Below are 23905 nucleotides of genomic sequence, written 5' to 3'. Positions count from 1 at the left end.
TCTGTTCTCCTATGGGAAAATGGTAGGCCTGTGAGGACAGGGTAGGAGCATAAAGATCCACGGCCAAAGGCCTGGGAAGTGGGGAAGGACCATTTAGAACATCAGTGAACTGCATGGGCCTTGCTGCCAGGGGATGGCAAGCCCCACGATTTTTCTGAAACATGTAGTGTGATTTCTCTTTGATTGGGGCTTCTCATGTGTTGGAAATTCAGGTAGGAGGCAATGAGGCGCAAAGCAGAGAGCCCAGGTGTTTTTGATCACATCTTGGGAAGGAATTGCTGACTGGGATCTCTAAGGAAAGATTTTCCCCCAGGGCCTATCTAGCTCAAGTTTCTCAAATGAAGACTGACTTTGCGAGGAACTGGTTGAAAGGGGCAAGCAGCCATCCCAGTCCTAGACAATCTGTCCCTTAATCTGTGATTTGGGATTAGTGGCTGTGCCTGTGGAGCTGTGAGGAGTCTCTCCATATCTGCAGGGTATTTTCTTGTTTACAGATGATTTCAGCGCTCCAGGATCAAACAGATCACTATGACTTTCAGAGACATAGCCCCTTTGAACTTATTTTGCTCATTTTCATGTTTGCAAGGGAGCTGGATGTGCTGGAAGGGCTGCTTCCGGCTCTGGCCCTTCCTTGCAAGGCAGAGCAGAAGGCTCCCCAGCTTTTTTAGCTGGTGTTCTCCACACAACGCTAAGCAAAGGAAACAGCTGTCCAATGCCTACTTCATCAGGCAAGTGCTGATGGGTAAGTGGGATTTGCTGTGTCCTCAGAGCACTGTGCTTTGCAATCACCTGGTTAGAACTGACAGGGCACCTAGAACAAGTCCACATAAGCCTGCACCCTAGGACACCCTCTAGGCTCTTCCCTAAAACTCTATAAATGTTTGGAACAGAGCTTAGGAAGGACATTAACCTTATTTTCATCTTTAGAACACCTTTTCATCAATCATAAACTCATCAAGCAGCCCTGAACTCAGGGGCTGGATTACAGAGTAAGCTGCAGATCTGAAATTGTCTCTTTGGGCTGGTCTACCACAGCTGCAGGTGCCGTGTGTGAAACCTGATGTGCTGGAGTCCTTGTGGACACAAAAGCGCCTCTGTACCCATTCTAGGCCGAGCTGGGAACGACACCAGCAGCTCCAGCCTCCACTCTACTGCATTTTGAAAAGAGGACCATTAGAACCAGTAACTTTAGGATTTGTAACATTCAAAACGTGTGAAAATGATGGGGGACAAACTGGGGTACCGTGGGGAAGGAATGGGGGACAATGCAGGAACTAAGCCTGGGGCAGAGATTAGCCAGGGCGGGTCTCCCTACAACATGCTGCTGAGGATTTCCGACACTGGGGAGGTGGTGGGACTCTCCCCACCCATCTCCTCTCGTGTGGGGCTGGACAGGCCGGCGCAGCCTGCAGAGGGCGGGTTTAAGCCCGCCCACGGCTCTGCTTCCTGGTCAGCCAGGGCTGCTGGGTAGGACTCCACATAAAGGCCGCGCACAGGAGACCTCGGGATGCTGCACTTCTCCTCTGGGAGGCTGGCAGCGTGAGCCACAGCCAGGCCTCGGGACTCGTGGAGGGCAGGTCTGGGATGCTCGGCATCCCTGGTCTCGTGGGCTAGGCCGCAGGCTCGTGACAGGTGCTGTGTGTAAACGCCCTCAGAGAGTGACAGTGACTGCGTCTCGCTTTGCACGCGCAGCCAGCGATGGTGGCGGCTGAAGCCACTGTAGTGCTGGTGCTTGGCCGGCTTCCGCTTTGCTAGGAAGCCCAGTGGCGGCCGTGTGCTTGGCACCATCTTGGGCACAAAACCTGTGAGGGTCAGGCCATGGAAGACCTCCGCGCACGAGTGGTCCGGATCTGGGCCTCGGCCTTGGCTCTGGGCGTCCTCACCTAGCCTCACTGGAGTCTTGATGTCGTGCACCTGTAGGACGTCGGGGGCACTGCCGCTCAGGCTACAGAGGGCCTGCTGGGTGATGTCGTGCGAGGACAAGTAGACCAGGTCCAAGTCTCGGGGGCTCAGAGCATCGCTGGAGTCATAGTCGCTGTCGGTGGGGAGGAAGACTTCTGAGCAGCCTTCTTCATCAGAACAGGGCTGTGAATCTGCAAAGTCAGAAACTGGATTTAGAGAAAAGGTAAATTAGCCGGGACCTGCTTTGCAGGCACAGGAATTGTGTTTTGGATTTCTACGTTACATGCAATGTGCTGCTGTCCCCTCTTGAAATTTGTAATAATTTAAAGCAGGAGCCCTAGCCATTCTTTTTTGTGTAGGACCCAGTAGTTAATGTGCTGGGGCTCTGGTCATAGCATAAAGAAAAGGAAGGAGAGACATTCAGGTCTAAACCTGACAGTGGTGTCTAGAACATTCGAATCCTCATTCCCCACACCTCCTTTAATTTTTGCAGGGAGCCTGTAGAAACGGTGAAGCAGAAAACAAAGCAGGATATTACTGATTTGTTTATGCCTTGTTCTTCAGAGATGCGTTCTACATTTGACCAAGCAGCAGGACTTTGAAAAGGGGCCCAGAAGATGAAACACGGATGGCTGAAACCTGACTTCAGGTACCTGTCACTTAGATGCTTTGTGACCTTGGGAGTTGTTTCTTAGAGCTTCAGGTTCTTTGTAAAATGGGTAAAAAATAGAGCTTCAGAGGATGACCGCAGAAGAAACTGATTATGGCTACAAATACTTTAGGCATTGCTAATTGTTTAAAAAAGCAAAACATGTGAGGCCAGAGGTGGCAGTGTTGGGGAGAAAAACGTCCAGGTGCGTACTACATACCCACCAGCCAGCCAGCCTCCAGGTGCATACTATATACCACCAGCCAGCCACAGGCTTAGTTCTGTAAGTTTGTTGTTTCTGCATTAGTCTGTATTCTTTCCCCCAATCAAGTTGTGAATTTCTATATGGTAAGGACTCTGAAATTCTTTGACTTTCCCACAGAACTTCCTGTACGTTGAGTACATGTTAATTTTGAAAATGTGCAAATATTTCAAAAAGCAACAAGTAGTCTCTTATCTCTAGCCTTGAGGCAATCCTGGTGGGATATCCTTGTGAAATGTAGTAAATTGATTATAAAGGCCATCTGGAAGGAAAAAAATTTAACCAACTTTTTGGGGGGAGGGATGTAATAGAGAGGAGTCTGATTTACCAGCTGTCAAAGCATAAAATAGAGCTTTGGCCATTAAGACATGGTAATGCTGGTATATAAACAGACATACTGATTTTTAGAGCAGAATAAGGAAGTCCAGAAACTGCTGATTGTGTGTGATAATGTAACGTATGTTTTAGACAACATTTTTTAAGGTATAGGGCTGACAAGATTATTCAATATTTAGCATTTGGGCAATTGGTTATCCTTTCAGCGAAAACAATTACAGCTATCTCATAAATATAAAAGCAAATCCCACATGTGCTCAATATAATAAATCTCTGAATATTGGAAAACAATATGCTTCTAATTTTTGGATAGGATTTTTTTTTCCCTCTCTGCTTTTGAGATGGACTAGAACAAGCACATGTGAGATACAGCTCCTGCACACCCATCTGTTGGTTTATTCCGCGAATTACTGCGATGGCCAGGGCTGGGTCAGGCCTGAATCTGAGAGCCCAGGCGTGGCAGGAGCCCAAATACTGGAGCCATCAGTGCTGCTGCCCAGGGTGTACACTAGCAGTAAATTGGAGCAAGAGCCCAGTATTGAACACTGATGTGGGATGTGGATAGCCCCGGTGGCACCTAGGCTAGGCATCCATCTCAGGAAAGTCTTTTTAAGCAAGAGAAAATTGGCATCAAAAGTTACTACTTTATGGGATAATATAAACAAAGCCAAAAAGTAAATGGGGGTTAGAAGAAAATAGTAACAACATGTATTAAAAAACACTGATATCCAGAAATACATAAAGAACTCCTAAAAATAAGAACACGATGAAAGTGTGGGAAGTCAGGCAGGATCACAATGATCAAGGGAGTGTTTGAATGGATATTTAAAATTAGTATGGATTTATTTTTCTCCATGGAGTTTACTGTTTTAGTTGAGGTAAAGGACAATTATATATTCTTGAGATTGTGAAAGAACACAGATTTTATAAGAGAAATTTGGCAAAATAAGACATAGATTAGTAGCAAAGAGTGACATTTTTTCTTGGGACAAAATTAATGAAGTATCTCTATTCCTCTTATATCACTGTATAAATTTAATATTTTGAGTTTGGAATCAGTGCTGTGATATGGTAGGCTAAGTGTCCACCTGCAGCGCCAGCATTCCATATGGATGCCAGTTCAAGTCCTGGCTCCTCCACTTCCAATGCAGTTCCCTGTTCATGGCCTGGGAAAGCAGCAGAGGATGGCCCAAGTGTTTGGACCCCCTGGACCCACATGGGAGACGAAGAAGAAATCCCTGTGTCCTAGGTTTGGACTAGCCCAGCTCTGGCTGTGACAGCCATTTGAAGAGTGAATCAATAGAATGGAAGATCTACTTCTCTCCTTCCTTCTCTCTGTAACTCTGCCTACTGAATCAGTAAAAAAAGTTTCTTCATCTGCTTTCAAAAGGCAGACATTAATGAGAAATACGTAAATGATAAAAGGATTATAAGTGAGAGGACATAGAAATAGTACAATTAATCCTGTTTGGCTAGAATACGGGGAACACTGAGTGGCATTTTGGAAAAATAAAGATATCAAGGAATGTGCCAGCAGTTGCATTCCTGGGAGTTTACTTCAGAAAGATTAAGGACTATTTCCATGCAGTAACTTTTTATACATATGCTTATGGAAGCTTTATTGGTAATAATCTCAAGCTGGAAACTACCCATATATCCTTGGGATGAATGGTTAAACAAACTGTGGTGACTCTATACTGTTGAATACTACTCACCAATACAAAGAAAGCACTGCATATATGAAACATAATTGACATATGTTGACTATTTGGAGAGCACCAAAGAGTATTTGAAGATGTAATAAAGGAATTGGCTTTCCAGTATGCTAGTGCAGTGTCATTTTTAAAAAGATTTATTTATTTTCATTGGAAAGACCGATAAACAGAAGGAGATAGAGAAAGATCTTCCATCTGATGGTTCACTCCCCAAGTGGCCCCAACCGCCAGAGCTGAGTAGACCCAAAGCCAGGAGCCAGGAACTTCTTGCGGGTCCTCCATATAGCTGCAGGGTTCAAAGGACTTGTTGCACTACCCCCACTGCCCTCCCAGGCCACAAGCTGGATGGGAAGAGGAGCAGTTGGGATGTGAACAGGTACCCACATGGGATTCCATTGCATGCAGGGTGAGGATTTAGCCACTAGGCCATTGCGGTGGACCCAAGATTACTGTATTCTAAGACCCATTCTCTCAGGGCAAGGCTATACTGAACTCCCCAGGTGGGTAGTTACTTCCTTTGGCTCTTACAGCATTTTAGTTACAAAATTTGGTAAATGTACTAACAGAAAATATGACAGATTATCCATTTTGGTATTTGTCTTCCAGGCTGGACTATTAGCTGTGGAGAGCATGCAGTGTCTTGTCTCTGCTGAGTAAATGCTGAATAAGCCAGCCAGAGAAGCAGTGTGCTAAGGAATTAGGCAGAGAGATCCATGTATGGAAGCTTTTTTCCCCAAGACCGCATCTGATCACATGATCAGATCACAAAGATCTTTGTCTTCATCGTTATACTATCATTTGTTGAAATCTGAGTACAGAAGCAGTAGTAAGATTTGACTGTCTCTTATAAATAATGCTGAAAGCATCCTGAAAGGACCTACTGCAACTGTCATGGAAATTCCTGAAATCAATCAGCTGAACCATTTTGCTTTTTGGTGGTGGTTAACTTAGGAGTCAGCTAAGGTATATTAGAAAGAACAGCTGTCTTAAAATGAGACAGACTTTGAAGCCTTGTCTTGCTGTGTCGTGTGTGCAGCTGTCCCCACTATCCTTGGGGGACTTGCCATAGAACCTTCTGGCACAAAAATTCAGTTATTCTGGTCCCTTTTATGAAATACTACAGTGTTCACATACACCTTTTGCATATCTTCCCATCTATTTAAAATCCCATTAGGTTATTTTTAATACTTAAAACAATGTGAATGCTATGTAAATAATTGTACTATATTGTTTAAAGAATAATAAGTAGAAAGACTTTTGAACACAGATATACTCTTTCTTCCTTGAATATTTTCAAACTGCAGATGTGGTACCTATAAATAGGAAGGGCCAACTGTCTAGGAACTTGAAGAAACCATTTTGTCTCTAGGAATCTTTCTTCATTTGGGTAATACTATGGCTTATCTTATAAAGGAGTTGTAAGGATTAAATTAAGTTAATACCTTAAGTTGGGACAGTGTGGTGGTTTAGCAAGCTAATCTTCTACCTGCAATGCTGGCAACTCACTTGAGCACTGGTTTAAATCCTGGCTGCTCCACTTCCCGTCCAGCTCCCTGCTTCTGCACTGGGGGGGAGGGGGAGCATGGCTTAAGTCCCTGGGCCCCTGCTTCATGTAGGAGACCTGGAAGAAGCTCCTGGCTTCAGACGGGCCCAGCTCTAGCAGTGCGGCCATTTGGGGGAGTGAGCCAACCAATGGAGATTCTCTGTCTTTCCTTCTCTCTGTAAATCTTCGAAATAAAAATAAATCTTTAAAAATATTTAAAATCCTTTCAAACAGATGGCATTGCTAGTATTGAAGTTATAGTCACCCTTAGATAAGAACTAGGTTCGATATCAAGATCATGACAGCAAAAAGCAGCAATTAGATATATCAAGTTTTTTTTGATAATGAGAAAAATTTCTTGTATGGCATATTCTGTTGGTGACTTGGTAGTCCAGCTCTGTATTTCCTAACCTTGATCTCAAAGTTAGTTAGTAAATGACATGATTTTTTTCCTGTAGCTCCTAGGAGCCTGATTTTAATTAACTGTGTTAATTCGGAAGGCAATATACAGCAGCTTGAATATGGAGTGGTAAATCCATCTTGTTTGGGAAATACTACCATAGTGGGAAACTAAATTTGACTGGCATGGTGGCTGTATTTATTAGAGGACTTGGTGAAATCTGTTGCTTAGGGTGGAATACCTCTTCCAGAACAGGCTGGGAAAATCTCCAGGATGCCAGCCAGGGCACTGAGGAGAGTTTCCAAAGATTTAGGCCATTGCTACTTCCTGGAAAAGAATACAAAATTGTAGCTTCCCTCTTCAGATTCTGGCCATATGCTCCATTAACTATTGTCGGCACTTTGCCCAGTTGTTATTTTAATAAACCTGGTTGTGCTCTTCAATTTCCCTTAGAGGACCCACTACTGGGCAGGCCGGCACTGGTGAAATCTTGAGTTTCCCCTCTGACTGACCCAGGAGCTGTTTAATGAAAGTTCTGCCCATAATATTAGCGCTGGCTAAGAAGCTTGGCTCTCCTGCCATTGTAGTGGGTGTTGCAACTCCTATGGGTCAGCTCAACAGCTGAGTTGAGTCGATGTGGCTTTTGAGGGTGTTTTGGGGAGATGACATTTCAGGAAACAATAACTGATTTAAAGCCATGGCTTTTCTCTTAAAGGTTGGAGATATCACAGGACAGAAAGAAAGGAATAATAATTCACACTTTCCCTAAGATTTAACTTTACATTTTTTTAGTATATCATTGTCTATATTGTCCTTCATCGACTCTAGTTTATACTGTGTATAGTAGAATTTAAATAATTTATAAATGTTTATGTATGTTTCATAAACAAGGCTAACTTGTTTCATTAGCCTTTAGGTAGAGTCTCAGAAGTTTGTTCACCATCTGATTTCTCAAAAAGAAATAAGGAAACATCTCCAGATTATTATTATTTTTAGCTATTTGGTTTATACCATGGTGTTTTTAAAATCATCTGGGAAAAGGTTACTAGGCAGATTTACATTTGGAAGATGAGGATAATTTTCAGATACATCTGAAGAAAACAACGCCCCCTTCCATCTGTTGCTTCACCCCTGCGTCACTAGGAGAAACAGTGGTGTTGGAAAAAAAACAAAAACACAAAAACAACTGCTGCTGTCTGTGACCGCTATACCCACAGAAAAGGAGTGGGAGAGGAAATATCCGTGAGACAGACCCGATCATTCCACCCCCTGCCTCCAACCGCCTTTTCTAGGAGTCAACTTTCCCCCTAGGTCCTTGGGAGATGCTCAATTTTAATTGACTTGGAGGAGCTGTGCTTTGTGTTTTGAAAACCACCCAGAAAGGGGAAGTAATTGAAAGAGTTCCACTCCCCACCTTGCCATGCCATTTCCAACAGATATGCACAAACAAATCCAAGGGACTCAACAGCCTTAGAGCAGAAGCTTGGACTAGGACCAGAGGCCAGGTTTGTGATAGGTTGTGTATTTTCAGCAGGCCTCTTAGAAATTAGGTGAACCTGACCCACACAGGACCGAACTGTGTGCAGACTTTGCCCTGTGAGTAACCCCAGCGGGATGTTCCTCTAAATTGGATATTTTCCCCTCTCATTAATGGTTTCCAAACAATTCAAAGTGGTCACACTTGTGGAGAAGACAGGGTAGGCTGTGGTAGATCTCACTGCTCTGAAATGTTTTTTGCTGTTGGGAGGGGATGGGATGCTCAGCCTTTCTCCCCGGCTCTCAACAGTGCTTCCCTGTCGCTGGATTCCATTTGTCATTTGCTGCCTTCCATGTCTTTGTGTTTCACAGCTTGTGGAATCTTGGCTTCAGAGAAATAAATGGACCCAAGAGAGAGTTATATTTTAAGAAACAGAATGATGATCACTAACATTTTAAGTTTATAATAAAATCCTAGTTGTAATTGGCCAGATACACCCAGCAGGGAGTGAGTAACGCCATCCTCCAGCCCTTGTGAGTTTAGCATTTCTGTGGCACAGAGGAGGCCACCCTCATACAGCCAAGTAGGAACCCACTTAGGTCCCTGTGGCCAAGAGATTAAACACTGGAAACTCCTGTGAGCAGAAAGGAGTTGAACCATGAAGGAAGAACTAGAGAGCTGTTTGTAGAATTACACTAACAGTGGGGTATCAAAGAGCATCACTTTCTGCCTTTAGCAATGTCCTTTGAACCTATATTTCTATAACCATTGCCTTCCCCTCATTTACCTTTCACAGCCAGACCTTTAACAGTGTATCATTTTGTCCCATTTCCTTTCCTTCCAGTCAGTTTCTGATCTACTTCTGTCCAAATTTTTAGCTCTCCCAACCACTCTCATTGAAGTCGCTGATTGAAATGAAGTTCCCTCATTGAAAAAAGCAGTATGATGGGAAGATTTCAGTTGTTTCATTCAACCTCTCTCATTTGGGACACTTTGATTGTTGTGACACTGCTCACTCTTTTTAATCTTCTTTCTCTAGTTGTTCCTTCTTAGTCTAAGAAGTCTTGCTGTTTCATTCCAAAGGGATTGTTTCTCAGTCATATCTTTTTTTTTTGCCCATTCTCTAAGGGGTCACAATTATTTTCAGGGCTCAAACATCATGCACATGTCAACAGTTTCTTAAATGTGTATCATCCAGGTTCTTTTTCCTGAGCTCTGGTACTATACATCTTGTATTCTCCTAAATTTTTTTTTCTTGGTGGGGAATGTCCCAAAGCAAGCTCAAATTCAACAAACCCTACCATTTGAGCTTGTTTCTCTTCCTTTGTTACTTTTAAAATGAAGATTTTTTTTATTTTTGAGCCCAGCATGGTAGCATGGTGGCTAAAGGCACTTGCCTTGCATGCACCAGGATCCTATATGGGTGCTGGTTCATGTCCCGCCTGTTCCACTTCCCTTCCAGCTCCCTGCTTGTGGCCTGGGAAAGCAGCACCCACATGGAGGACCTGGAAGAAACTTCTGGTTTCTGGCTTTGGATCGGCTCAGCTCTGGCTGTTGTGGCCACTTGGGAAGTGAACCAGTGGATGGAAGATCCTTTTGTCTCTCCTTTCTGTAGTTCTAACTTTCCAATATAAATAAATGAATAATAAATCTTGAAGATTTAGTTTTACTTGAAAGGTGAGTTACAGAGAGGAGAGACAGAAAGAACTCTTTGGTTGCTGTCTCATTGCCCATGGCCAGAATGGCTGGAGCTGAGCTGATCTGAAGCCTGGAGCTTCCTCCAGGTTTTTCCATAGGTGCAGGTGCCTAAGGACCTGAGCCATCTGCTGACTTCTCACCTCTTAAGCAAGGCGCTGATTTGGGAAAACATGCTCATGTTGGACGCCAGTGCTCTAGGTAGAGGCTTGGCCTACATGCCATGGCACCATCCCTAGTATTTTGATAAATGATATTTTGTCACCCAAGCCTGAAAATTTGTCTCCTTTGTTACTAGTTCTTAATTTGAACTCCCTGCTTCCAATATTCTCTGTGATGTTTTCATACGAGAGACAAAATTTACACATTTCCAGTAGTTTCCTGTCCCAAGGAGGATAAATTCCAGACTTTGCAGGGTGTACAGAACTGTGCCTATTTAGACCCTATCTTGAGTCTCAACCTATCTTTTACTACTTGGCCCTTTGTTCACTCACTCTTCTCTAAGACTTGGACCCTCTTTCCATCCCTTGCTCTCAGTTTTTGCTGATTAGTTGTCTGGAATATTCCAGTACAGATCTTTACATTTCTGCCTACATCTTCTGTCATCAGTACAAATGTCATCTTCACAGATAGGTCTTTGCTGCTCTTCCTAGCGAAATCAGCATCTCCTCATCTCCTTGCCTACTCTCTTCTTGATGGCTGCTTGGTGTTATGCATTGGAATTTTCACTATGTGATAGTATTTTTTGTGTTTTCATTGTTTGTCACTGTTTCTAGAATGTCAGTTCTTTGGGAGCAGAGACCTTACTTCATCACTGTATCCAGTAAGTAACCAGTAACTGTGTCTTAAAAGTCAAAAAGAATGAGAAGGATCTTTAGGTCCAGAGTCTTAGGCACACTGTTTGCATTTTCCCAGCTACAGAAGTTGTACTCTTTGCTGCTTCTGCATCTAATGTTCTCCTTGTCTTTCCTGCTCAACTCCTTCTGGCAGAACTGTACTGAGCTTTGTTGTCTCCGCCAGGAAGAGATACTTGATCTTGTAAAATTCAAGGCTTAACATTTCCTACAGAGACTATAGCACATAAGCAGGTGCCATGTAATTTTTGATTAATGTATTTGTTTCTCATCGGACTAGGGCTGATATTTGCACTCAACTCCAGTGGGAATTTATAAAAATACACTCTAGAAGCATCTGTTCAATTATTTTGAGTAACTTTATAAGTTATAGGCTCCTTTGATAATGTTAATTCTTTTAGTTTTCAAGTTTTGTTTTCAGACATTGGAGGTTTTTAAAACACAGGTGTACATACTAACTTGTAGAAAAGGATTGTCTCCTTACTAATATTTTTAATAATGGTAGCATTAAATATGACTATAACATTTTAATACACATCATATATACAGTATGTTCTATGTATCTCTGATACATACTTTCTGTTTCTATATTATCCTCATTTTACATAGACGGAAACTAAAGACTCAAGTGTAGTAACCTGTTCCAGCTCATACCAGCCAGCTAAAAGAAGCTGAGATTTGAATCCACATCTGAGTTCTAAGCCCAAACTCTGTCTGCTATACCATGCTGCCCCCTATGGGATAAGCCCCCAAATCAGAACTGTCTATTAAAAATACTGTGAAGATTAAAATGTTGAAACATTTGTAAGTCATTCTAAAGTGTGTTGAATGGCTATCCTCTGATTCATTAGAAAAAATGGCACTAGTTTTACCATGTCATGAGAAAGAACATCATATAGAGTTGCTTTTGATTCATCTTTTTTTTTGTTGTTTTAATTATAAAGGTAGAAACTTCAGTCATGGTTTTGCTTTTGTATTTTGCATGCTGACTCGGGACTAATTCCTAAGTGGGGAGGTGTCTAGCTATGCCCCTCCTCCAGCTATTCCGTAAGTCTTTCTTAGTCCATTGCAATTCTAAGCTACAAATATGGCCTCTGTTTCAGTGGTCTAGTTTCATCAAGGTTTCTCTCTTGGTGCCACCCCAGAACACTGGTGCTGAGTGGATGCTGTGTTAGTTTGGAACTGTTACTCACGTTGGGAATGCTTCCTGCTGCAGTCTTGCCAGTTCCTCTTTAGTAGAGCTTTGTTGTTTCTCCCTACCTCCCCTGATTTTGGTCAGATTGTCCTGCCTTGATGCGGCCTTTTCCTGGCACCCAGAAATCCTCATTCTGCATATTTGAAATCTTATCTTTGCTCTATGTCCTTTTGTATCTTGGAGTCCTGGTCCAAAACTAGACCGGAATCTAAACAGTTAGTTGCAGGTTTCCCATCTCTCCACTCGTTTCTCATCTCTCCGTTGCTCTAGTTTTGTTCCCTCAATACCTCTAGACTTCCTCTATTACTTTATACTTCCTCTATTACTTTATAAAACCAACTGCTTAGGACAAAGAACTTCCCCTTTGGGGAGAGGACTGGTAGACTGGTAATGGAGGTGGAGAACTGTGGATCTTACTGCTTACCACTCGTTGCCTTCCGTCTGTGCATCTCTGGGGATGGTGACGGTGATGGAAGACAGTCCATATGTGATGATGTAGAATTGATCTTCTTTATGTTCTGCTCATCTGAGGGGTCTATCAGCTTAGTGATGGGCAGGCCGGAAGCTGGCTGTTTGTATCTTGCATACTGCAGAGCATCCATGATCCATCTCATTTCACGCCATACTTCATCTATTTGCTTTGGAATAAAAGGATATGACATTAAGTTATCAAAGTTATTATGAAGTCAGTAGGATTTCAAGAGATTCCATTTTCTGCAATTATTGGTTTTGAGCAAGAGTAAAATATTTTAAACACATTTTCTAAGCCAGAAAATATCTACTCTTTGTAATTATTAGTATTTTTCATTTTTTTAGCTGAGAGACTATGCCAAACATTTAATGCAAATCTTAGAAGGTCAATAATCTATCTAGGATACATCACTTACCACTGTAATAACCTTTAGCATGTCACTTGATCATTTTGAGCCTTAATATCTTTGTTAAATGTTGGCAAAACATGTTTCCTATAATACCTCACAGGGCTTCTGTGGTGATTGGGTAAAGTTATATATGTTAAACTGTTTTTTAATGGTTAAAGGTGCATTACTCACACATGTACAGTGTAACTTGCTTTCAGGATATGATTTTCCTTATTGGGATATTGTGGAGAAGACAATTTTTTTAAAAAGATTTTTTTAAATTAGAAAGTCAGATATACAGAAAGGAGGAGAGATGGAGAGGAAGATCTTCCGTATGATCATTCACTCCCCAAGTGTTGCAACAGCCGGAGCTGAGCTGATTCGAAGCTAGGAGCAGGAGTTTCTTCAGGGTCTCCCACATGGGTGCAGGGTCCTAAGGCTTTGGTTCATCCTCAAATGCCTTCCCAGGCCACAAACAGGGAGCTGGATGGGAAGTGGGGCTGCCAGGACATGAACAGGCACCCATATGGGATCCCGGCACATGCAAGGTGAGGACTTCAGTTGTTAGACCACTACGCCGGGCCAGAAGACAAACATTTTAAGAGAAACATAGTTCTAGTTCTTGTTGGTGAACTAGAGAAACAAAGTGTTGCTGTCGGATTTTGCTAAGCGGAATTAATAAAAAAAGTTTATAAAAATATTTCATATTGTTTATTTCTTACGTATGAAGCAAGTGCTTCTAAGGTTCAAAATAGCTTAGACAGCTTATTCTTTCTTTTTTTTTAAGATTTATTTATTATTTCTATTGGAAAGTCAGAGTAGGAGAGACAGAGAGGAAGATGTTCTGTCCGCTGGTTCACTCCCCAAGTGGCTGCAAATGGTCAGTGCTGAGCCGATCTGAAGCCAGGAGCCAAGAGCTTCTTTCCAGGTTTCCTATGTGAGTGCAGGGTCCCAAAACTTTGGGCTGTCCTTGATTGCCACAAGCAGGGAGCTGGATGGGAAGCGGGGTCTTTATGGGATCTTGGTGTGTGCAAGGTGAGGACTTTGGCTGCTAGGCTACTGTGCCAGGCCCAGATAGTTTTTTCTTAAGTGAGTTACACATCCTTAGCTTTTTAAAGTAACCCATTTCAGATTGTTCTTTTTTATTTTAGAATGATTTTGGTGAGAATTTTATTTTAAAATACAATATCAGTTTTGCTGAAACCTATTGGTATAAAACCCATTTGTATCTGACTCTGTAGATGAGAGATTTTCCCAGCTCTTCATAGACTCAGATCATGAGTTTCCTACTTATTTCATCTTCAGAAAGGGCTATTAATTACACATTTTTCCATAGTACTTGGATTTTGTGGTAATAATTTCTCTAAGTCTCCTACTTCTTAAGCATCTTTACTCAAGTATAAAGAGTAGCTTGGGCCATGGACTAGCTGTTGTCTAAAACTCCTTCTAGCTCTAATAATTGATGTTTTTCCCCCCTTGCAGTTTAGAAGAAGGTCTATGTAGAAGGAGGTCATTGTGTTAACAGTGCAATGTTAAGATATCGGAGTTGTAGAAGTTTTAAATAAAAGGTGCTACCCAGTGTTCTTGATTCTTATGTATTTAAGCAGTACTTAAAAACCTGCTTTTAAAAAGAATATCCTCACATCTGGTACTCCCAACAGAGCAGAGTCTGACATTGTGTGTCTGCCATGTTCAGAATGACAAATTAGAGTGAAGCACGGTGTGGTGCTGCATGGTTGGCAACCCTTTCCTTTTGCTTTCTAGTTCTTTTCCATAATGGGCTGATAGGGCTTAGTAGAGTATTCACAGCTGGTAATGAAAGTGTGAGATTGAGCATTTATTTAGTCTTTGTTAGCTTGGGGAGTTGGGCATAAAGTTCAACAGTAGGGCAGGCCCATCCAGGCATGTTTTAAGCTGTTTCAAAGAGATTATCTGAAGTTCTGCTGGTAAAACCAAGGTAGGGATCCCAGCTAGAAATCACACGAATTTTTCCCATATGCTTGGTGCTGTCTTAGATGGCTTTTCTTGGCTCTACCTCATGCAGTATACTCTTGTTGCAGGTTATTTTGAAGGAACTGTCAGACTGTAGACAGTTTTTAGAGGGCTTGCCAAGGGCAGGGATTATTGTTTTACATCTTTTGTAGATGATGGTAGCAAAAGATGCAGCTAAATTAAGGTTGTTGAAAAGAGGACTGCCCTGGATTAGGTGGATCCTGCTTGCAAACAACAAATGTCATCCTAAGGACTTTCTGAAACAAATGAAACAGAGGGAGGTTTGTCAGACATAGGAGGAGTTCTGGTGGCCACCACAGGTACAGATGGATAAGTCAACGAAGGCCAGTAGCCACCAGAAGCTGAAGAGTCAGAACAGATACAGCCCCAACAGCCTAGTTTCAAACTTCTGTTCTCCAGAACTGTGAGAGAACACATTTCTGTTTTAATCCATCCACTTTGTGCTAATTCATCACAGTAGCCCTCAGAAATGAGTACAATAACTGACAGTGGTGCATCTGTTTTTTTCTGGATTATATTGTTTCCATGTATTCTGGAGATTGACAGATTTTGTGTAGAAATTACTCCCATTTGGTTGAAACAATGTTTGCTTCTTTTTTTCTCAGCGGTGAGATGAAGAGGTCTTAAATAAAATGACGCCACCACAGGTACAAGGAAGCCTGTGGATTAAGTTTAAAGGGACTTATTTAGCTAAGCAGATCCCAAAAAAAGAAGTTCAATTTTCACCCATTTTACCTTATACTGTTAATCTAAAAGCAACTGACAACATAATCCCTCCCGATTTTAAGATCCAACTTCAAATTCTAAAGACGTGCTGACGCGTTTTTGAAAAGACCACAAACTCTGCAGGTTTGCTGATTAGAACTTCTGCATCCATTTCTCACTTTGCCCTTTTAAAATTTTCAGTTTTCATCTCATAAAGTACACCCTTTCTGTGTACTCAGGCAAGACAATATTTTTATTAAAATGCAAAGGTGATTGGCTCTCTCACTACACAGCTACAAGGTGCTCGAGGGGATGATGGATGGGCTCAATTCAACAAGCTGTGCTTCTAGAATGGCTTAGGAGCGTTTGAAGCATTACAGTATATAAATTACAGCCTCTAATTACCCTTTAGGCTTTAGCAGCTCAAAATAGGCCAAGTTCCAGGTCTCCACACTTTGACTTTTCTTCTTCTTCTTCTTCTTCCTTCACTCATTGACGTCTCTGCTGTATGTGTTGTCTTTAAAGCCTTATCTGTAATTTTCTACACCTCCCCTGGTTCAGCCCTCCCCTTTTCTGGCTGTACTCCTTGGCAGCCTTTCCCCACTGTATTTACATAGACTCTCTTGCTCTTTACAATGTTTGGTTTGTGTAGTGACTTCAACACTGTCTTAGATCTGGATTCATACCAATGCTCTTGTGACTGGCGGTTGCCTCTGTAGGTTACGGCATGTGGTGGGCTGAGCTGTGAACACCAATGGGTGAGTAGCAGCAGCTGGTTTTCATTTTGAGAAGAAAGCGAGAGAGAATTGGTCAACACAGATAAGGGGCAGTGGGGTGGGACTTGACCTCGAATTATTGGCATTCAGTGAAGTTACTCATACTGGGTAGCGCAAAGTAGTCTAATAAAGCCTGTGGGCACAGGGAGATGGTCTGGTTTACCCTGGCCAAGAAATTATTTTTTGAACCTCTTGGGAATTGGCTTTTATCCAAGTCTATGTGTACCTGGCCAGCTGGAAGGGAAGAGGAGCTCTCAGGTTACCTGCTATGGGAGAGCAGAGCAGGAGAGAACTTTGAGGAATTCCTGGCCTGGTCTGCCTTTATCCGGCCCACTTAATGGCGTGGTGAAAAGCAAAGACAAAAAGGTAGTGGAGTCCTAGGCTACACGAAAAAGAAAGGAGCCAGCATAGCATTCAGTGAATGACAATGAAGCCAGGAGCTCCAGGAGGGATTTGAGTCCGAAAGACTGAAGAAAGCATCATTATGGGGTGAAGGTATTGAATTCTCTTAAGTGAAATATGACATACACAGGAACTAAAGCATAGTTAAAAACTATTTCTCTAAAAATATTTCTGGTTGCTAAGTCATAAAATGCCAGGACCCAGTCAGGCCTTTGTAAATAATTAGTTCATTCATTTCATTATACATATGAAGAAATTGAAGTCCTTGATATCTTTATCAGTAGAAGATTCAGGATTAAAAATGTGGGCGTCTTGACTTCTGCGCTGTTGCCCTTCTTCCCTGTAGAAGGCTACTGGATTCCAAAGCTGAGCCAGCCTTCCATATTGTTCTCAGGTTCCTGCCTTTGTTTCTGCTCCTTCCTCATTATCTATATTCCATTTAAGCTAGAATGAAATAAAGCCAATAATCTGAATTTTTAAATAGCACACTCTTAGCACAGTAACTTTTTTGAAGGTTATTTCTTTACTATGAGAGGTTACGCAATATGGCATATAGAGAATTATTGAAGTAGGAAATCCTAAACATCTATCCGTTCATCACTTGACAAGTTATCTTGGAATCATCATTTGAGTACTTAAAAAAAAACTCTTGCAAATTCATATCTCAGAGGAATTTTTCTTCTAGAATTTTTTCTTCTTACCATTGAATGAATGAATTTATTACTTATGTGTGGATACTTTACTGAGTGAAAACATACATTATCTCATGCACTTTTTTTTTCTTTAAAGATTTATTCATTTTATTACAGCCAGATATACACAGAGGAGAGACAGAGAGGAAGATCTTCTGTCCGATGATTCACTCCCCAAGTGAGCCGCAATAGGCCGGTACGCGCCTATCCAAAGCTGGGAACCTGGAACCTCTTCCGGGTCTCCCAAGCGGGTGCAGTGTCCCAATGCATTGGGCCGTCCTCAACTGCTTTCCCAGACCACAAGCAGGGAGCTGGATGGGAAGTGGAGCTGCCGGGATTAGAACCGGCGCCCATATGGGATCCCGGGGCTTTCAAGGCGAGGACTCTAGCCGCTAGGCCATGCCGGGCCCTCATGCACTCTTTCATCTAACATCCTGAGTGCTATTATTATTCCCATTTTGCAAATGAGGAGATTAAAATTTGGATTAAACTGCCCAGAGCTTGCAGCATTTCTGCAATGTAATTGGTGTTATTTTTCATCTAATTTAGGCATGGTGAGCATCTGGCCTGTGAAATAATTTGGTCTGGCTCTGTCAAGGCAACCACAAGTGGGACCTGAAGTTCAATAAGTTTATAGCAGGCTAACTTTTAAGTGACTTGTATGGCCTGTGAATATAAATATCCAAATAGTCTTTGGCAGTCAAAAGGTTCCCCAATCCTAAACTAGAGGATTATAATAACTTACCTGGTTTCCCTGTCTTTAGAATTGTCTAAATCTAGGAAAGATACGCAAAATATTTGAGCATGATGAGTAAGAATGAATGCTTTTAATAAGCAATCCATGTGACCAAATCAACGTGTATTAAAAAATCCCTCCTGCCTGATTCTATCCTAAACAAAGTTGTGATAGACTTTGAGTTTCTCTAGAATGTCAGCTCTTTAGTGATGGTAGAATAGAGTGCACATTTCTTGTACTGGCCTTTGATAAAGTCTGTCTGATCTGATCTCATTGTTATCTTTCTTACCCAATTTATGACTACTACTCATCATTCAGTTTATGCTCCATAAACCCTTGACTCAATCCTCAAATACTGTTATTCTGCTTTCTTCCTTGTGCGTTTACATTTTCTCTGTAAATGTTCTGCATTGTACTTCTCTTAACTGCAAGCATATATATATATATATATATATATATATATATATATATATATATATATATAAAATCCCTTTAGACCCAGTTTGTATATTGGTTATGCTCCATAGGTCAACTTTCTTATAATAACTGAAAGTAGTTTTTTAATATCTTCGTATTGGTACAGAATTTATATATACATTGTATTTATTTTTGGCACCTAATACATTTTACAAATAGTATTTACAGACATTTCTTATCTACCCTGATTTAAAATTTTTTTAGGTTCAATGACTCTTTGTAATTCATTTTTGTTTCTCATTTAGTGCCTGACATCTGGATATTTAGTATTTATGAAACTGAACTAAGTCTGAGAGTTCTTCTAAAAGTTTGTGGGAAATGCTTACTATGAATAAAACTATATGGCCCAGCACAATGACTCAGTTGGCCAATCTTCTCCACCTTGCAAACTCCGGGATCCCATATGGGTGCCGGTTCATGTCCCAGCTGCTTCAGTTGTCATCCAGCTCCCTGCTTGTGGCCTGGGAAAGCAGTAGAGGATGGCCCAAAGCCTCCGGACCCTGCACCCGAGTGGGAGACTTGGAATAAGCTCTGGTCTCCTAGTTCTGGATCAGCCCAGATCTGGCCATTGTGGATGACTGGGGAGTGAATTAATGGATAGGAGATCTTTCTCTCTGTCTCTCCTCTCCATAAATCTGATCTACCTTTCCAGTGAAAATAAATGGATCTTAAAAAACAAAACAAGACAAAACAAAACTGGGGCCCGGTACTGTGGCCTAGCAGCTGAAGTCCTTGCCTTGTAAGCACCAGGATCCCGAATGGGTGCCTGTTCTAATCCTGGCAGCCCTGCTTCCCATCCAGTTTCCTGCGTGTAGCCTGGGAAAGCAGCTGAGGACGGCCCAAAGTCCTCAGACCCTGCACCCAAGTGGGAGACCTGGAGGAAGTTCCTGGTTCCTGGCTTCTGGCTTCTGGCTTTGGATCAGCTGAGCTCCAGCCATTGTGGTCATTTGAGGAGTGAGCCATTAGATGGAACAGCCAGCAGATGGAACATCTTTCTCTGTCTCTCCTTCTCTCTGAAAATCTGCCTTTCCAATAAAAATAAATAAATCTTTTAAAAAATGAGGAATTTAGAGGCAACTTCAGGCCAAAATTCAGATTCTTTTGATTATGAGGCAGTATGTCTTTCACTACCCTGAGGTGTCACCATCAGGCCTTTCCAGGCAAGACCAGGAACACATCTTCCGACCTTAGTCACACATTAACTTGTCAACAGTGCCAGACAGAAGTCCCAAACTGGAAGATTCTTAGACCAGTTTGGATCTAGGTTAACATATGCTAGTAGGTTATTTTCTTTATTCTCTCTCCCGTCCCCTCCCTTCCCTCTTTCCTCTCCTTTTTCCACTCTCAAATATTGAGTTGCTCAATAGTTTTTCATTTTGTTGAAATGACTAGGGGCTACCTGGTAAGCATAATCTACTTCTTCAGTTAAGAGTAATATTCCGCTATTACTAGGGGTAAATTTTCTCAAATAGAAAGCCACCATTGTTTATGGTGGTGGCTGATAATGGTTCTCAGTAATTTTCTGATTTTATGTGTAGTTTTTCCTTAAGTCTTTGCAAACACACATTTAACCAAGTTCCCAGGCAGCTTGTACGCTGAATGCTTTGAACTATCCAGTTTGCTTTTCTTTCCCACGAGTGGTGTTCTCCTACCCTGCTCGTCCGTCCTCCCTTCCACCGCAACAGAGACAAACGCTTACCTGGATGAAGTCTAAGACTTGCTGGTGTTTTTGTTTGGCAGTGGCAACCTCGCTGTCTGAGATCGCCTCCCTTAGGGACTGCTGGGTGTTCAGAGAATCCAGTTCCACAACAGCAGAAAGGCGGCAATACAGACCAATAAATTTCTCTCTGTAGCTGCAAAAATGAACTGGAAAATTGACAAGCAAAATAAAACATGTTAAGATATGATATCAAAATGGAGAAATTCATACCTCAGAAAATCAGTTGAATGAAAACATGATTTATTAATCCTATCACTGGAAAATATTAAGCTATAAATAAATTATAAAAGTGTTCTTAAGGGGCCAGTTGTCTGGCGTGAGTCAGACAGTATTCCTTTTAAGGTTTACCAGCTTCTAGTAGTGATGTGGGGATTGGGGTTGGCTCAAGCTGCAGTGTACATGGACTTCTGCCTGAAATTGGGGCTTTTTCCTCCCACATAGAGTTGTGTACCACATAATCACATTCTAGTCAATGATAGCGACATATACAAAGCATCAATCATCAGGGTATATTGCCTGGTGACTTTGTAGTGGTCCTAGTCTGTGTAGTACAATGTGCTATCATACAAGGATGCAGTTGCCCAAGGGTGCGTTTCTCATAGCTTGTTTCTGTTGTTACATGATGTATTTTGTATAAACTCATAAGTGAGTGTAAGTCTGAGTAAATAAGCTTATCACTTTAAGTAAACACAGAACCCAGTGAAATTTGAAACCTAGTTTTGATTTTCATGTCTGATTTTCAGCATGTATCTTGCTTGCTCCTTTCCAGTCTAGAACCGCTAATATAAATAAGACATGGTTTTCTTAGGGTGTCCTTAAGGACCTGTATGATGGGCTTTGATCTTCCTGTCTCTCCTCTTCTGAGCTGCGAGCAGTAGCCTGAAAAAGGATATTTTCGGCTTGAGCAGACCTGGCCTCCCCCATCTCAAAAGATAATGTTGCAGAAGTGGCAGCCAAGAGTCTGATTTCCTCTCCATCTTTTGCCCTTTCTTAGAAGGGACAGAGCAGTTTAGGACTGGATCTGCTGCTGCAAGCAGTCTGGGGGCATTTAGATGTCTGCACTCCTCTGATCTATGCTGACAATGGACCATAGAAACTTCAGATGCTAGTAAGATGAGGAGAACATCCCAATTCAGACTAGTGTGTATCACTCTTTTCCAGGACATCATTGAACATGTAGGCTCCCTTTCCAGGAGCCTTAGTTACAGTGCGTACCTCTCACCTGTCGCAGTTTGTGTTCCATGCTTTGGGAATAGGGTTTTTGACAACTCAGCAAGTCTGATGGAACACTTTTACTTTGGATTCTTGGGTGCAGTTGCCTCTCTCAGTGCTGGTTCCTGAGACCCAGGGTGGCTCTTTTCCGGGGGTGGGGCTAAAATCACATTCCTTCAAAGTGGGGCATCTGGTCCTCTACACTTTTGTGCGGCAGCCCCATTTCTCTGTGTATTGAGAGGTTTTTGGTGTACCCTACAGTTCTCGTCTCACTACTGCCTGCTCTCTTGCTTGATTTTCCTCTTGGAATAAATCTTGTGTGAATGTGAGGGTAGCTTGGCTCTGTCTTTGCTCACATGGGCATGGCAAACAAGACTGTGGTGAGGACTTAAGTGGCTCATCATTCCTCCAGCTGTGCCTCGTTTCAAAGGAGTAATCCTCACTGCCAGTAGTCCCAGTGCCTGGGCTGACTTTCAGATTCTTTCTTCCCTTTTTCTCTGCTGGGTTTATCACTCCCCTGCCTGACACATGGAAGAGCTGAAGTCATGTATCTTCATCAAGTGACAAACCATGGAGCTCTTCCCAAAGGATATAATCTCATGCCATTTCCTCATCTAATAGTCTCTAGGGAGCTTCCTTTTGACTTAAAATACAAACATTATATATCCATATGGAAATCTGGTAATCGAGGATTTGAATATATCTCTAATTCTTGATCATCCGATCATTCTCCACTCTACACTTCGGTCAGCTGAACTTAGTATAGGTCCTTTGCCATGTGATACTTTCAAACATTGTCTTTCCTGTACCTCAGACTTCTTTATTAATATTTGGAGGTCAACTTCTGATACTTTCTCTGTTATACCTTAATGTCAACTTCCGAAGAGTCAGCATCAGTATCTTCTCCTTAGTGAAGTCTTTACTGATAATACCTCCCTTCTGGGAAGATCTGGTTTCCTCTTTTGGGTTTGCTAATGTGTTAGGATGCTTATGCTGCCCCACTGAAATTGTGTGCTTGACTGTCATGAAGTTAAAGTGTAGCTTCCTTGAAGGCAAGAACTCTATCTCCAATGAATTTGTTTCCTCAAGATCTGGAATATTGTAGCTTCTCAACTAACTTTACTGCTGGACTGAATGAGTAAGTAAGTAAATTCGAGAACTGATGGGAAGAGAGCAGACCCTTGCCTCTCCGTCTGTTCTCGCATCTCATTGCCTGATGGAGTTGTGAAAGGTGCATTTCAGGTCTGTAGTATTTATGGGCATCTGTGGCTTGCTGATGTATCTTTAAGCTTTTCAATGAGGGGATTATAATCCTGTTAGTATTGGACAGATGTCCTCTCTTGGCTGTGGAGAGGAGAGAGGCATCTTGCATCCCATTTTTCCAAACCAAGTTGGAGAAAAATCAGCTTCTCCTCCCCTCTTTCTAACACATGACTGGGAAGATATGGAGAGACACTGAGTAATTTCTTTAAAAGAGACACTATTGGTCCCATCTGAACTGTGAAAAGTCAGAGAGTTCACAGCTTTCTCTTGTTATGTCTGCGGTGGTGGGAACCTTGGATCAGTGGGTGGTCTCAGTGCCTGCACTGTCTGTGCCATGCACCACAAGCAAGTTATGAGAAGGCTTCTACTCTAACGCTTCAGTTTCCCGCTTTGGTGGTTTTCATCCAGAGCCTTTAATGTCACTTTAACAAATGTTACTTTAACATAGTCTTTTGTGGTTTAGCAATGATACATTTGGTAGCCATGGCCAAGGAGTAGAAGATGGACTGGAAGCTTCTAATTTTTTTTTATAATGTGAATCACATGCATTTTACAGACAAAATGTTATAAAGATACAATAATATTATCTGGGCCACATGACTTGCTAGTAGTTCACAAGCTAAGGCTAATTTTCTATTTTTCATTTTAAAAAATCTATTAGATCACAAAAGACTGACAGACATATGGTTGACATTAACAGTTGGTAAAGAGGAAAATACCTAGGCTTAGATATCAGACAGGCCTGAGTTTGAATCATAGTACTGCCACTTCCTACTTGTGTGATGGTGGCCTGGTAACCTCTGGCAGCTTCAGTTTTCTCTTATCTAAGGGGCGGTTATGCTTCCCTAGGATTAGGTAATACCATGTATGTAAAGTAACTAGCACAACAGAAGGCACATACCACCCACTCACCCTCACTCCTGTACACCTTTCCCTCACCCCCAAATGATCTGTTCAGTGTTGGTAATACGAGGACAGCATTGGGAATAGAAGTCTACTCGGAAGGATCTCCAGCTCACTA

At 42.0% G+C, this 23905-nt stretch overlaps 1 protein-coding gene across 1 annotated transcript in view; it reads right to left on the bottom strand.

The window, feature by feature from the left end:
- Positions 1 to 1293: 1293 nt before the first annotated feature.
- The window catches only part of ANKFN1 (ankyrin repeat and fibronectin type III domain containing 1), a 135361-nt gene continuing 112749 nt past the window's right edge, over positions 1294 to 23905 (bottom strand). The window contains exons 16-18 of the mRNA XM_004591002.3: positions 20389 to 20555; positions 12453 to 12666; positions 1294 to 2093 (exon numbers count right to left, since the gene is read on the bottom strand). Coding sequence (XP_004591059.3) covers positions 1312 to 2093; positions 12453 to 12666; positions 20389 to 20555 — 1163 coding nt within the window. The 3' untranslated portion in view covers positions 1294 to 1311. The remainder of the gene's footprint in view (positions 2094 to 12452; positions 12667 to 20388; positions 20556 to 23905) is intronic.

Source organism: Ochotona princeps, chromosome 17 (genome assembly GCF_030435755.1).
Source record: "Ochotona princeps isolate mOchPri1 chromosome 17, mOchPri1.hap1, whole genome shotgun sequence".
NCBI lineage: Eukaryota > Metazoa > Chordata > Mammalia > Lagomorpha > Ochotonidae > Ochotona > Ochotona princeps.
The sequence above is the reverse complement of the archived record's forward strand: the minus strand, read 5'-3'. Positions and strand labels throughout refer to the sequence as shown.